The 15,194-nt window shown below is 37.3% G+C and overlaps 2 protein-coding genes across 3 annotated transcripts in view; one reads left to right on the forward strand and one right to left on the reverse strand.

Moving 5' to 3' along the window:
* The window catches only part of LOC142352139 (putative carboxymethylenebutenolidase), a 273,385-nt gene that overhangs the window by 236,036 nt on the left and 22,155 nt on the right, over positions 1-15,194 (forward strand). The window contains exon 2 of one of the 2 annotated variants that reach the window (XM_075404527.1): positions 12,162-12,334. In XM_075404527.1, coding sequence (XP_075260642.1) covers positions 12,171-12,334 — 164 coding nt within the window. In that variant the 5' untranslated portion in view covers positions 12,162-12,170. Of the gene's footprint in view, positions 1-12,089; positions 12,335-15,194 lie in introns of those variants that run through there. The other variant, XM_075404526.1, reaches the window with a different exon arrangement.
* The window catches only part of LOC142352140 (large ribosomal subunit protein uL22m-like), a 350,565-nt gene that overhangs the window by 66,073 nt on the left and 269,298 nt on the right, over positions 1-15,194 (reverse strand). The window lies entirely within an intron of this gene.

A 15,194-nucleotide genomic window follows, 5' to 3' on the forward strand; every position in this document is an offset into this window, starting at 1 on the left:
TAAATTGAGCTCCAATGATCTCTCCAATCGGGGAAATGGGTTGGTGAGTTTCGGATGAATATAAATTTTAATGCAGATTTTTTTCACCTTTGTGTCGTCGGCATAGGTCTTTTTGAGCCCGTGTCAAAGCCTCTTTAGGCGCGATGTCACTTCTATCTGCCGGAACCCACCTGTTGTTGTCCAACTAATCTGCGACTGGGACTGTATCGGCGTCTAAAAATTGATATAATATTTGTTCATATGTCACATTTGTTGAGCTTGGCGTTGTACATTTGTAAAAACTTTGCTTAGACGTGTATTTTATTTTCCACAATTATGTGCTTGGAAAAGTGCTACGTTTGTTGTCTTTTGTCTACAAATGCGTAATTGATATACTATTAAGCTTGCTGATTCGCTTATTGTGAATGGGTTGGATTTACTTGCTAGTTTCATGCAGCATACGTGACGTTTAGTAGTTTGTATTAATCGTTGTACTACTCCAATAGCTCGGCGATCATTTGCAGGTGCGGTTATTATGTTGATCTTTTTATGTTTGCCCAATTTCTATTCCTTACCTATTATAAATCGAGGTTGATCGATACAAATTTTTCATGGTACTCCAAGGATTTGATTGTGCTCCTTCAAAAATTTTACACCACTGAGGCCATTAGTTCTGTCAGGTAAGCCTGCATTTGTGTGTTTTGAGGAACGGTCTTTACATGCTAGAAAAATATGTCTGGATCCTTTTCATTTGTAATTGTCTGCTAAAATCTATTTGTTCATAAGGTTCAAAAAATCAAGTGGTTTCGACTTTGATGCGGGGATTAATGGTTTGAGGTTCTTACCTGTATCCGTGCAAGGTTTGCATTTGGCCCTCTTATTCAAAATCTCGCGATGCATTCATGGCAAACAGGTGTACTGGCCAAGGGATATCATTAAGCAACTTCCTGGGTGGGAAAGATGAAGGGTTTCAAAATTTGCATTTTGTATTGACTTTGGCATTGCCAGCCATTCGTCAATGCATACACGCCCAGACTCAACGAGGAAGTCCCGCCAGAAAGAATTCATGCGAGGTTTAACACCCTTACACCGCAGCTCATCATTTTCTCAGATACAGTCGTGGACCTATTTTCTGCCGAGGACCGCATCTTTGGTTGTGAGGACGCGCAGGAACCCTTTGGTGAAAATTTGTATAAAGTTTTTTTCAAACACCTCTTCATTGGAACGTTAAAAATTGGTTTTTGTTTGTGCCCCATTTGATGAATGGGTTGTATTGACTGGTTTTGCCAAGAACGGGTTGAGGAAAGACATAGTTTCAATGATATAGAATTAATGGGAAGAGTCTGGTCTGTAGAATACATCAAACAATATCCTTTCGGAAAATCTTCCACTGTCATTGCTAATCATAGAGCATTACTATCCACGATGAAAGATAACCGATATATTAAATCACATAAAAGTCGTTTCACATGTATTGATGCAGATTTTTTTCACATTTATGTCTTCGGCATACGTCTTTTTGAGCCCGAGTCAAGGCCTCCTTGGTCATGATGTCACTTCTATTTGTTGAAACCCACCTGTTGTTGTCCAACCAATCTGCGACTGGGACTGTATTGGCGTCTAAAAAGTGATATAATATTTGATCATATGCCAGATTCTGTATTTGGCATTGTACATATGTATATATATTGCCTAAAGGTGTATTTGATTTTCGGCAATTATACGCTTGGAAAGGTGCTACATTTGTTGACTTTTGTCTACAAATGCGTAATTGATATACTACTAAGTTTATCGATTCTTTTTTTGTGAATGTGTTGGGTTTACTTGTTAATTTCTTGTAGCATACGCGACGTTTAGTAGTTTGTATCAATCGTTCTACTAATCCAATAGCTCGGCAATCATTTGCAGGTGCGTTTATTATGTTGATATTTTTTTGTTTGCCAAATTTCTATTTTTATTACCTATTAAATATCGGGCTTGATCTATACGAATTTTTTGTGGTACTGCATGGATTTGAATGTGCTCCTTCAAAAATTTCACAACACTGAGGCCATTAGTTCTGTCAGGTAAGCCTGCATTTGTGTGTTTTGAGGAACGGTCTTTACATGCTAGAAAAATATGTCTGGATCCTTTTCATATTGCTCGCTAAAATATATTTGTTTTTCTTCATAAGGTTCAAAACAATTTTTATGTGATTTCCACTTTGATTCGGGAATTACTGGTTTGAGGTTTTTACCTATATCCGTGCAGGCTTTGCATTTGGCCTTCTTATTCAGAATCTCGCCATTCATGCATGGCAAAGAGGCGTACTGGCCAAGGGATATCATTCCGCAACTTCCTGGGGGAAAGATGAAGGTGTTCAAAAATTGCCTTTGTATTGACTTTGGCATTGCCACCCGTTCGCCAATGCATACACACCCTGACTGAACGAGGAAGTCGCGCCAGTAAGAATGCATGCGAGGTTTAACACTCTTACACCGAAGCTCATCATTTTCTAAGATACAGTCGCAGACCTTTTTGAGGACCGCATCTTTGGTTGAGAGGACAGGCAGGAAACTTATGCTGAAAATTTGTGTAAGTTTTTCTTCAAACACCTCTTCATTGGAACTTCAAAAATTGGTTTTTGTTTGTGCCCCATTTGATGAACGGTTTGTATTGACTGGTTTTGTCAAGAACGACGTGAGGAAAGATATATTTTCAATGGATTAGAAATGCTAGGAAGAGTCTGGTCTGTAGAAAACATCAAAAATTATCCTTTCGGAAAATCTTTCACTGTCATCGCTAAGCATAGAGCATTACTATCTACGATGAAAGATAACCGATATAATATATCACATACTAGTCGTCTCACACTTTGTGTGAACCAATTTTCACCTTTTGATTTTAACATCGAACAGATACCAGGTGACAAAATGGAACTAGTAGATTAAATTTTTCGCCAACCAAATAAAAAAAAGCAAAGGGTACAATAAAATATGACAAGAAAAGTGCGGTTTCAGCATTTACCCACAATTGTGACGCAATTGAAAAAATTTATATGAATTCCCAATGATCAAATTGTCAATCACCGCACAGTAACGCGGTAGATAAGACACAATCCACTCTTGCCACTAATACTCAGCAATTAAACAATTCCAAAATTCTTGCTGCCTTAAATCCTCGTACCAATCAGTTGCTTCTCTTGCTCTATCCATATTCAATTAACATGGCCCACACTATCTCATTACCAGAAGCTCCTTCACCTGGGTTTCCTTCATTTGGGTGTGTTATAGTGCGTGTTTTCAGTTGTGCTTGCTACCTGATTTTTGATGTGTGAACGATTTAGAAACAATTTGATGTGAAACATTGGCACGAACGGCTAGCTTTCTCAACAACATTTTCTGTTGTTTTTTTGATCTTTCTAAAATCTCTTTTCTGCATTATTAGAACCTATTCCACTACCAAGTACTCGACAACCGTCAACTATTTAAACTTCGTCGTGTACAAAAATCTGTGCTTTTTGAAAAAGTTGTTCTTGTGTTATGATATGGCATTTGGTAAGATGGTAATCAAAAGCGAGACCGTGTTTTTTCAACGAGTCGAAAAGTGTTTTCAAGTTATCAAGATAACCGACAGCGTTGCCATCGTCCGCATGCCATTTTTTTACTGTGAAGCAGTCGTCAAGAAGTGCAATTGGGTTCAATCAACACCTCAGCTGCAACGCTTTAAAAATATGTTGATGTTTCAAGACATACACGGATTAAAAATCTGCCCGCTAAGACACAGGAAAATAATTGCCAAGTTCTACGACAATGGATTGGACAATGGATTGTCCCAGACACTGGGAGGACCGAAACAGAATGTATCCGTCAATTCAATCTTCTCAAGTGGCTTCGACCAATTTTTTGGCGTTCAGTAGCAAGTGCCTCATCGGACTGTGTTTTCTCATACCAGCGCTCTAAGCCATGTTTTTAGATTGATTCAACAACTTCTGGCACTTTACTTCTAGCATAATAGAGAGTTATCCAGCATAATTTTTCCGAATCGTATTTGAATTTTTAACCTGGGTCCTCTCGGGCAAGTGGCTCTACACGTGAGGGCCACCCATTAGGCAGTATAGACAATTAAACTTTCTTCCCGTAGACTTTAAAAATTGATTCTGTTTAAAAATGATTTTTCAACAAATGTTTAATGAAACATGCTGGCTCCTTCAAATGTAAAGCACGTTTACGCATTCACAAAAGCAATTTCCTGATGCCCTCCTGGAAGTTTACCCAAGTTAGTGGCAACTCGTAAAACTAAATGAAAGCACTTTACCGGGGACTGAATTACCAATATACGTGGTGGCAATTATTTCAGAACGTAAAAATTTGAAAGAAAAGCACATGACAAAAAATAGCAGCGTAAATTTTCTGAATTTCCATTAAGTTTTAGCAAATGTTGAAATTTAGCGCACAAAAATGAGTTTGTTGTAAAAATGAAGAGGAAATAACTGTAAATGTGTCAAAAAGGAGTGACAAATAAATCAATATGTAACTGAATGATCTGAAGGAAAATGAAACTGGAATTGTATGGAAAAGAAGTGAAAAATTAATTAAAACACAAATGAAATGAAATTAGAGATTCTCATGAAATTGGAGTTTATAGCTGTTCAATTTAAAATTGCATTATTTTTAATTTTCCTCATCAAATACGGAATTGCTGATCTCCCGTTTGTAATCTGATTAGTCCCAGTCTGGGAGAGAAGTGGTTAATGGTCAATTTAGCGGGAGGCTAACTACAGGAAGTTCAAAATTTGTTCCTTCCGGCTGTCGTTGTGTAGATTTTTCCTGAATTATGGTTGCGTTGACCTGATACTCGGTTCATTGTCTCTTGGGAACGAGAATCGACTCGGATTCGCCTTCTGAACGAACTGAAATTTCGAGTCCGTAAAAGATCGGAGCTTTTCTTGTGCGTTTTCCTGTTGACGTTGAAGGCTCATAAGTTGAGCTGCAATGATGTCTCCTATCAAGAAAAGGGTTGGTGAGTTTCCGATGAATAAAAATTTTGATGCAGATTTTTTTCACTTTTGTGTCGTCGGCATACGTCTTTTTGAGCCCGAGTGAAGGCCTCATTGTCATGATGTCACTTCTCTGCCGAAGCCCACATGTCGTCCAAATAATCTGCGAATGGGACTGTGTCAGTGTCTAAAAAGTGATATATTTATATATATATATATATATATATATATATATTTGTTCATATGTCACCTTTGTTGAGTTTGGCGTTGTACATTTGTACATATATTGCTTAGACGTGTATTTTGTTTTCCTTAATTATGTGCTTGGAAAGGTGCTACTTTTGTTGTCTTTTGTCTACAAATGCCTAATTGATATACTTTTAATTTTGTTGATTCTTTTTTTGTGAAAGTGTTGTGTTTAATTGCTAATTTCATGCAGCATATGCAACGTTTAGTAGTTTGTATTAATCGTTCTACTACTCCAATAGGTCGGCAATCATTTGCAGTTGCGGTTATTATGTTGATATTGTTATGTTTGCCAAATTTCTTTTTTTTACCTAATAAATATCGGGCTTGATCTTTACGAATTTTTTGTGGTACTCCATGGATTTGAATGTGGTCCTTCAAAAATTTTACAACACTGGGACCATTAGTTCTGTCAAGTAAACCTACATTTGGGTGTTTTGAGGAACGGTCTATACATGCCAGAAAAAAATATCTTGATCTTTTTCATTTGTAATTGTCCGCTAAAATCTATTTGTTTTTCCTCATAAGGTTCAAAACCACTCTTACCACTAACAGTCAGCAATTAGACAATTCCAAATCTCTTGTTGCCATAAATCCTCGTAGCAATCAGTTGCTTCTCTCGATCTATCCAATTCCAACTAACATGAGCCACACTATCTCATCACCAGAAGCTCCTTCACCTGGGTTTCTTCAATTGTCTGGGTTATAGTGTGTGTTTTCAGTTGTGTTTGCTAACTGATTTTTGATGTGTTGGAAATGTGACTATGTTTCTTTTTTCCATTCAAATTTTGTGATCTATGTGAAGAGGGGGCGTAATGGACGACATAATGGTGATAGATTGGGATTGAATTCTCCCATATAATGTATTGAAGCTTAAAATCAACGTAATTGTTTATAAGTTTAGGTGCTGAAAGGTTTAAAATGGCTCAAGTTTTGATTCTATGGGAGATGACGGACTCACTAAGTTTGTAGCCAAGCCTTTTGAGCTCCGTCTTAGCAAATTGGCACTTAACATATTAAATTTACAATGACGAAATGTTTTTGGGTATAAAATTAATTGACTTAACGTATTTAAAATCCATTGTAGTAAAATATGCTGTTTCGTTTGATGCATTTGCGTTAATAGTTTTTGAATAGTGTCTATTTGATTTTTGATATTAGGCATCTGTTTTTTGGTTGTAGGCGGGACTCTTTAATAGATTAGGTAATAGCTCATTGTTGATGGATTTCTCACATTCTCTTAAAAGATCTTCAATATTGGGTGTTGTACGTGCTAAGAAGGTTAATTTATGCTGAATCGATGAAATGAACGATTTATAAAAATCTTGAGGTGAAACGTTGGCACGAGCGGCTAGCTTTCTCAACGACAATTTCTGCTGTTTTAGTGATCTTTCTACAAATTTTTTTTCTGCATTATCAGAATCTATTCCACTACCAAGTACTCGACAACCGTCATCTATTTCAACTTCATCGTGTACAAAAATCCCTGCTTTGTGAAAAAATTGTTCTTTTTGTAATATTGTGGCATTGGTAAGACGGTAATCGAAAACAGAACCGTGTTTTTGCAAGGATTCAAAAACGTTTTTCAAGTTATCAAGATAACCGACAGCGGTGCCATTGTCCGCATGCCATTTTTGAACTGTGAAGCAGTCGTCAAGAAGTTCAATTAAGTTCAATCAACACCTCAGTTGCAACGCTTTTAAATAAGTTGATGTTTCATGATATACACGGATTAAAAGACTGCTCGCTAAAACACACGAAAATATTTGCCAAGTTCTACGCCAATGGACTGGACAACAGATTTTGTTGTATAAAGTGTTGTTACCAATGGGAAGAAAACCTAAAATGGTGTGTTCGGATCTATTCTGTTTCGGCCCCGCATCATAGTGAGCATAATTTTTTTTATGACCCCCATGCGCAAGTGCTATTATCTTACATAGTAACGTGCTACATAACAACATATAATTTGTATCTGGGGGTCATAAAAACACTGGGGGGACCGAAACAGAATAGTTCCGTCAATTCAATCTTCTATACTGGCTTCGACCAATCTCTTTGGTGTTCAGTGGCAGGTGCCTATTCGGACTGTGTTTTCTCATACCAGCTCTCTAAGCCATGTGTTTAGGTTGAGTAAACAATTTCCTGCATAATACTTCTAGCATAATAGAGAGTTATCTAGCATAATTTTCCGAATCATGTTTGAGTTTTTAACCTGGGTCCTCTCAGGCAAGTGGCCTTATACTTGAGGGCCACCCATTAGGCAGTATAGACATTTAATCTTTCTTTCCATAGATTTTAAAAATTGATTCTAGGTAAAAATGATTTTTCAGCGAAAATTTAATGGAAACATGCTGGCTCGTTCAAATGTGAAGCACGTTTACGCCTTCACAAAAGCAATTTCCTGTTGCCCCAATGGAAGTTTACCCAAATTAGTGGCAACTCATAAAGCTAAACGAAAGCACTTTACCTGGGACTGAATTACCAATATACGTGGTCGCAATTATTTCAGAACGTAATAATTTGAAAGAAAAACACATGACAAAAAATAGCAGCGTAAATTTTCTGAATTTCCATTAAGTTTTAGCAAATGTTGAAATTTAGCACACAAAAATGAGTTTGTTGTAAAAATGAAGAGGAAATAACTGTAAATGTGTCAAAAATGAGTGACAAATAAATCAACATGTAACTGAAGGATCTGAACGAAATTGAAACTGGAATTGTATGGAAAAGAAGTGAACAATTATTTAAATGGCTAATGAAATGAAATTAGAGATTCTCATGAAATTGGAGTTTATAGTTGTTCAGTTTAAAATTGCATTATTTTTAATTTTCCTCATCAAATACGGACTTGCTGATCTCCCGTTTGTAATCTGAATAGTCCTAGTCTGGGAGAGAAGTGGTTACTGGTCGATTTAGCGGGAAGTTCAAAATTTGTTCCTTCCGGCTGTTGTTGTGTAGATTTCTCCTGAATTATGGCTGCATTGACCGAATACTCGGCTCATTATCTCTTTGGAACGAGAATCGACTCGGATTTGCTTACTGAACAAACAGAACTTTCGAGTCCGTAATAGATCGGAGCTTTTCTTGTGCGTTTTCTTGTTGACGTTGAGGTCTCCTAAGCTGAGATCCCATGATTTTTTCTATCAAGAAATAGGTTGGTGATTTTCGGATGAACATAAATTTGTGTAAGTTTTTCTTCAAACACCTCTTCATTGGAACTTCAAAAATTGGTTTTTGTTTGTGCCCCATTTGATGAACGGTTTGTATTGACTGGTTTTGTCAAGAACGACGTGAGGAAAGATATATTTTCAATGGATTAGAAATGCTAGGAAGAGTCTGGTCTGTAGAAAACATCAAAAATTATCCTTTCGGAAAATCTTCCACTGTCATTGCTAATCATAGAGCATTACTATCCACGATGAAAGATAACCGATATATTAAATCACATAAAAGTCGTTTCACATGTATTGATGCAGATTTTTTTCACATTTATGTCTTCGGCATACGTCTTTTTGAGCCCGAGTCAAGGCCTCCTTGGTCATGATGTCACTTCTATTTGTTGAAACCCACCTGTTGTTGTCCAACCAATCTGCGACTGGGACTGTATTGGCGTCTAAAAAGTGATATAATATTTGATCATATGCCAGATTCTGTATTTGGCATTGTACATATGTATATATATTGCCTAAAGGTGTATTTGATTTTCGGCAATTATACGCTTGGAAAGGTGCTACATTTGTTGACTTTTGTCTACAAATGCGTAATTGATATACTACTAAGTTTATCGATTCTTTTTTTGTGAATGTGTTGGGTTTACTTGTTAATTTCTTGTAGCATACGCGACGTTTAGTAGTTTGTATCAATCGTTCTACTAATCCAATAGCTCGGCAATCATTTGCAGGTGCGGTTATTATGTTGATATTTTTTTGTTTGCCAAATTTCTATTTTTATTACCTATTAAATATCGGGCTTGATCTATACGAATTTTTCGTGGTACTGCATGGATTTGAATGTGCTCCTTCAAAAATTTCACAACACTGAGGCCATTAGTTCTGTCAGGTAAGCCTGCATTTGTGTGTTTTGAGGAACGGTCTTTACATGCTAGAAAAATCTGTCTGGATCCTTTTCATTTGTAATTGCCTGCTAAAATATATTTGTTTTTCTTCATAAGGTTCAAATCAATTTTTATGTGATTTCCACTTTGATTCGGGAATTACTGGTTTGAGGGTTTTACCTATATCCGTGCAGGCTTTGCATTTGGCCTTCTTATTCAGAATCTCGCCATTCATGCATGGCAAAGAGGCGTACTGGCCAAGGGATATCATTCCGCAACTTCCTGGGGGAAAGATGAAGGGGCTGAAAAATTGCCTTTGTATTGGCTTTGGCATTGCCACCCGTCCGCCAATGCATACACACCCTGACTGAACGAGGAAGTCGCGCCAGTAAGAATGCATGCGAAGTTTAACACTCTTACACCGAAGCTCATCATTTTCTAAGATACAGTCGCAGACCTCTTTGAGGACCGCATCTTTGGTTGAGAGGACGGGCAGGAAACTTATGCTGACAATTTGTGTAAGTTTTTCTTCAAACACCTCTTCATTGGAACTTCAAAAATTGGTTTTTTGTTCGTGCCCTATTTGATGAACGGTTTGTATTGACTGGTTTTGTCAAGAACGGCGTGAGGAAAGATATAGTTTCAATGAACTAGAAATACTAGGAAGAGTCTGGTCTGTAGAAAACATCAAAAATTATCCTTTCGGAAAATCTTTCACTGTCATCGCTAAGCATAGAGCATTACTATCTACGATGAGAGGTAACCGATATAATAAATCACATAATAGTCGTCTCACGCGTTGTGTGAACCAATTTCCAATTTTTGATATTAACATCGAACAGATACCAGGTGACAAAATGGAACTAGATTATATTTTTCGCCATACAAATTAAAAAAAGCAAAAGTAACAAGTTACAAACAAATATGACAAGAAAACTGTGGTTTCAACAATTAATCGCATTTGTGACACAATTGAAGCAATTTATATAAATTCCCAACCAATCACAGCCTTTTAACGCGGTAAACAAAACAAATTCCACTCTTGCCACTAATAGTCAGCTACTAAACAATTGTTGCCTTAACTCCTCGTACCAATCAATTGCTTCTCTCGCTCTATCCAAATCCAATTAACATGGGCCACACTAACTCATCACCAGAAACTCCTGCACCTGGTTTTCCTTCACTTGGGTGGGTTATAGTGCGTGTTTTCAGTTGTGCTAGCTACCTGACTTTTGATGTGTTTGAAATGTGATTATTTTTTTATTCAATTTTTGTGATCTATGTGAAGAGAGGGCGTAATGGACGATATAATTGTGCTAGATTGGGAATGAATTTTCCCAACTAATGTACTAAACCTTAAAATGAGCGTAATAGTGTAAGGTTTTTAGGTGCTGAAAAGTTTAGAATGGCTCAAGTTTTGATTCTATGTGGAAATGACGGACTCACTAAAGTTGTAGCCAAGCCTTTTGAGCTCCGTCTTAGCAAATTGGCACTTAATAAATTAAATTTACAATGACGAGATGTTTTTGGGTATAAATTTAATTGACTTAACGTATTTCAAATCCAGTGTAGTAAAATATGCTGTATCGTTTGATGCATTTGCGTTAATATTTTTTTGAATAGTGTCTATTTGATTTTCAATATTAGGCATCTGTTTTTTGGTTGTAGGCCGGACTCTGTAATAGATTAGGTAAGAGCTCATCGTTGATAGATTTCTCACGTTCTCTTAAAAGGTCTTCAATATTGGGTGTTGTACGTGCTAAGAAGATTAATTTATGCTGAACCGATGAAGTGAACGGTTTATAAACATTTGAGGTGAAACATTGGCACGAGCGGCTAGCTTTCTTAACAACACTTTCTGCTGTTTTAGTGATCTTTCTACAGATTTCTTTTCTGCATTATCAGAACCTATCCCACTACCAAGTACTCGACAACCGTCAACTATTTCAATTTCGTGTTGTACAACAATCTGTGCTTTTTGAAAAAGTTGTTCTTTTGTAATGATGTGGCATTTGGTAAGATGGTAATCGAAAGCAGGACCGTGTTTTTAAACGCGTCAAAAAGCTTTTTTGAAGTTATCAAGATAACCGACAGCGTTGCAATCGTACGCATTCCATTTTTGAACTGTGAAGCAATCGTCAAGAAGTTCAATTAATCAAGACCTCAACTACTACGCTTTTAAATCAGTTGATGTTTCATATATATGGATTAAAAGACTGCCCGCTAAGACAGGAAAATGATTGCCAAGTTCTATGCCAATGGACTGCACAACAGATTTTGTTGTATAAAAGGTTGTTACCAATGGGAAGAAAACCTATGATGGTGTGATCGGATCTTTTCTGTTTCGGCCCCCAGCTTAGTGAGCATAAATCTTTATGACCCCCAAGCGCACGTGCTATTTTCTTACATAGTAGAGTGCTACATAGCAACATATAGTTTGTGTCTGTGGGTCGTAAAAACACGGGGGACCGAAACAGAATAGATCCGTTAATTCAATCTTCTAAACTGGCTTCGAGCAATCTGTTTGTTCAGTGGCAGGTGCCTCTTCGGACTGTGTTTTCTCATACCAGCTCTCTAAGTCATGATTTTAGGTTGAGTCAAAAACTTCCTCTCCAAAGAAGTGAACTAGAGTCCTGTGTGCGCCCACTGCTGAGGTGATATCTAGTCAATGTTAACGAAGTAGAGAGTTATCTGGCATAATTTTTCCGAATTATGTTCGAATATTCAACCTGGGTCCTCTCAGGCAAGTGGCCTTATACTTGAGGGCCACCCATTAGGCAGTATAGACATTTAATCTTTCTTTCCATAGATTTTAAAAATTGATTCTAGGTAAAAATGATTTTTCAGCGAAAGTTTATTGGAAAAATGCTGGCTCGTTCCAATGTGAAGCACGTTTATGCCTTCAGAAAAGCAATGTCCTGTTGCCCTCCTGGAAGTTTACCCAAGTTAGTGGCAACTCATAAAGCTAAAGGCGACGAAAGCACTTTACCTGGGACTGATTTACCAGTATACGTGGTCGGGTCTGGAGAAAAAGTTGTCATTCATTATTACGACATTTGGGGCTGGAATGGTGGCAGGTAAACCTTTACGGATCTTTTCCGTTTGTGCCCCCAGTACGTTATGCGCCGCCCATTTAGAGAGCACGTGTCATTACATAGTAAATCATTATGTAAAAATATGGCACATGCGTCTGGTGGGTGCAAATAATATGCGCCCACTATGCTGGGGGGGGGGGGGCACAAGCGGAAAAAAATCCACCTTTTCTCTTCAATTGATTAATTATGATTATATAAGCTGAGCTTATATTTAGTCCCATATCGAACGTTTCAAAGTTCAAATTTAAAACACTCCTACATCAGAGGATGATGTTCTCTTTTGCTAAAGGCTAGTCACCCTCAAGAGTCTGGAAACCTTGCCTACTACTACTGCATGTGAGGAGTTTTACGAACGTTTGCCTGCGTTGTAACTTCGTGAGACTAACTATTTGCTATGATTTTGGGTTTTTTTGTTTTTATCGTCTGACGCTCTTTTCGTTTAACATTTGTCATGGAACTAATACACTGTTTTGCTTGAGTTAAATTTGAATTTATTTAAGTCAACGAAACTCATATTTGTAATATATGTCAGAAATAAAAGGCTTCTGCTGAGAGAAGTGGATAAAACAGGGAAACCGACCAGCCACGAGATTCGTACCATTCCCGCGATGCTGGCGCATTCGCTAGGAATGGTCCAAACCACGTGTCTAATCGGTTTCCTTGTTTTATCCACTACTATAGTATTGGATATATCCACTACTATAGCACTCTATTTTATTTCCCTTCAATTTTTTTTTCAAAACCATCATTTCTGGTCTCACTTATTGCAATCCACTAGTACAGAGTTAAGCTGGTAATTAACCGTTATCAACTTTGCTAACTTTGAATACAAGTAATGGCTAATGACAGTAGATAAAGGCGGAGAAGTCGCAAAGACGAACACGGCCGTGGTTGATTAGAAAGACTGCTATCCATCATTTAAAGAATTGCTTGAAGCAGATTCATAGCGTTTCAAACGAGTCAGAGGAATGCTCAACAGAAAATGGGTTCTATACCTGCTCCATGACTTCATCAAAAATTGATCTTTCTGCAGAGGAGCTTGTGTTAATTCCACAAAAGATAGTCTCCAACGCAATAACGCGTTTAGATCTCAGTGCCAGTTATCCGCCTCGTATAAAAAACAACTACGGTTCTGCCGATAAGAAGCACGAAATGCAGTTATAGTTTATTGGCGTAAAGCAAGAAGATCTACCATATGGATCGAGTTATTGATTATGAAATTAAAATTGATGGCCTGCTAATTGAACTTCGCATTTCTTGAAAAATGGTATATATTTTGATGGTAAGAGGCAATATTTGAGATTTATTTTCTCAAACAATTGAGGAAAATGAAAATACCTGTCTGCAGCAATTTGAAATCAGTTTCACAAACACACAAAAGCTTTGATTTTACCAGAGCTCTGATCTAATGAGACGATTAATGAAGGAAAAATTCTCAAGAAGATTTGAATTGATATCTGAAGGTGTTGACTGGTATTCGCTTTTAATATGGAAACTAAAATTATACAAAGTCGGCGAAAAAATTGATTGTAACTCACTATCTCCTCAAAATAGGACTCTTGAATTGCCGCAGTTCTCCAAGTTCTCAAAAATGGCTTAATTTGACTAATTTAATGCCTCAAAAGCATCTAGATATTGTTGATCTAAAGGAAACCTGGTTTGACGAGAATTTCAAATTCGGTTTTTTTGAATCGAATACTTATAGACTAGCAGCCAGAACGGATCGCTCAAGTGGCACCGCATGGTGGAAGGGCCCTTATCTGTAAAAGGTTTTTCGCTTCGAAAGACTGAGTTAACAACCGATATCGCGAGCGAGTGCTGTTCTTCGTTCTGCAATGTACTTTACCTATTTTAAGCAGCTACAATCCTCTACGAGATAGCAAATATCACGTAGCAGCTAATGTGCTCATTGATTTTTATCAACAACATTATCTCACGGTATTCGGATACTCACATTTTTATAGGCGATTTCAACCAACCCAATGTAGACTGGAGTTCCCAATCTCCTAGCTTTCTTGAAACTAGTTCTTTTGAATTTTCGATTAGACGCCATTTCAACCAGTAAGTCCCAGCAGTCACCCACACGAGTGGAAGTGTTCTTGACTCAGCATTTGCAAAATTCGACGAAATGTTTTACCTTTCAGATGAGTCAGTTTTGTCAAATTTAGTAATCATAAGTATCCGAGTTTCAGTGTTTCTGATTTCGCGGAATGCTGAGGAGAATTATTGTAAATCACGTTTAGATAAATGTTGCTGGTCCCCTATCTTCCGTTTGCTGGTCTATCTAATGAGCTTGCTGTTTCTATCTTTTCTGTTATTGCAAACCTCGCCTGTCCAACCTAAATTTAAAATCTGATCTTCTATTTCGATCGATTTTTAAGTGATTATTTTGATTTTAAAAGGGGAGAGGCGTTTTTTCCCGTCATTTTAGACTTCTCATACAACACATCTCTTGAATAAGAAGAGTAGTTTTGCCGCAAACAGCTCAAACAAAGTTATATACCATCTTTGAAGATATATACCATATATGAAGATAATGCGTTTTATTAATGTAATGAGTTGGTTTAAAATGCGGATGAGTTCAAGGAGGCATTGTTGTCATCAACACCTGAACGATCCCGGAGAATTTTTGAACGGTGAAAGGTCAAGTATACGTTTCCGTGTCTGAACTACTGTGTTATGATTCACTTTCCGGATTCTTGGACGTCAATTAAACCCACGTTTAAAAAGGAAATCCAAATCGAATAACTTCTTATAGACCTATCAGTAACCTATCGAAGCTTGCCATGTCCTTTGAGAGATTTATTTGTAAAAATCTATTTCGCTTTTCTCAAGAGTAAGA

Source organism: Convolutriloba macropyga, chromosome 13 (genome assembly GCF_964194025.1).
Source record: "Convolutriloba macropyga chromosome 13, txConMacr16.3, whole genome shotgun sequence".
Classification (NCBI taxonomy): domain Eukaryota; kingdom Metazoa; phylum Xenacoelomorpha; order Acoela; family Convolutidae; genus Convolutriloba; species Convolutriloba macropyga.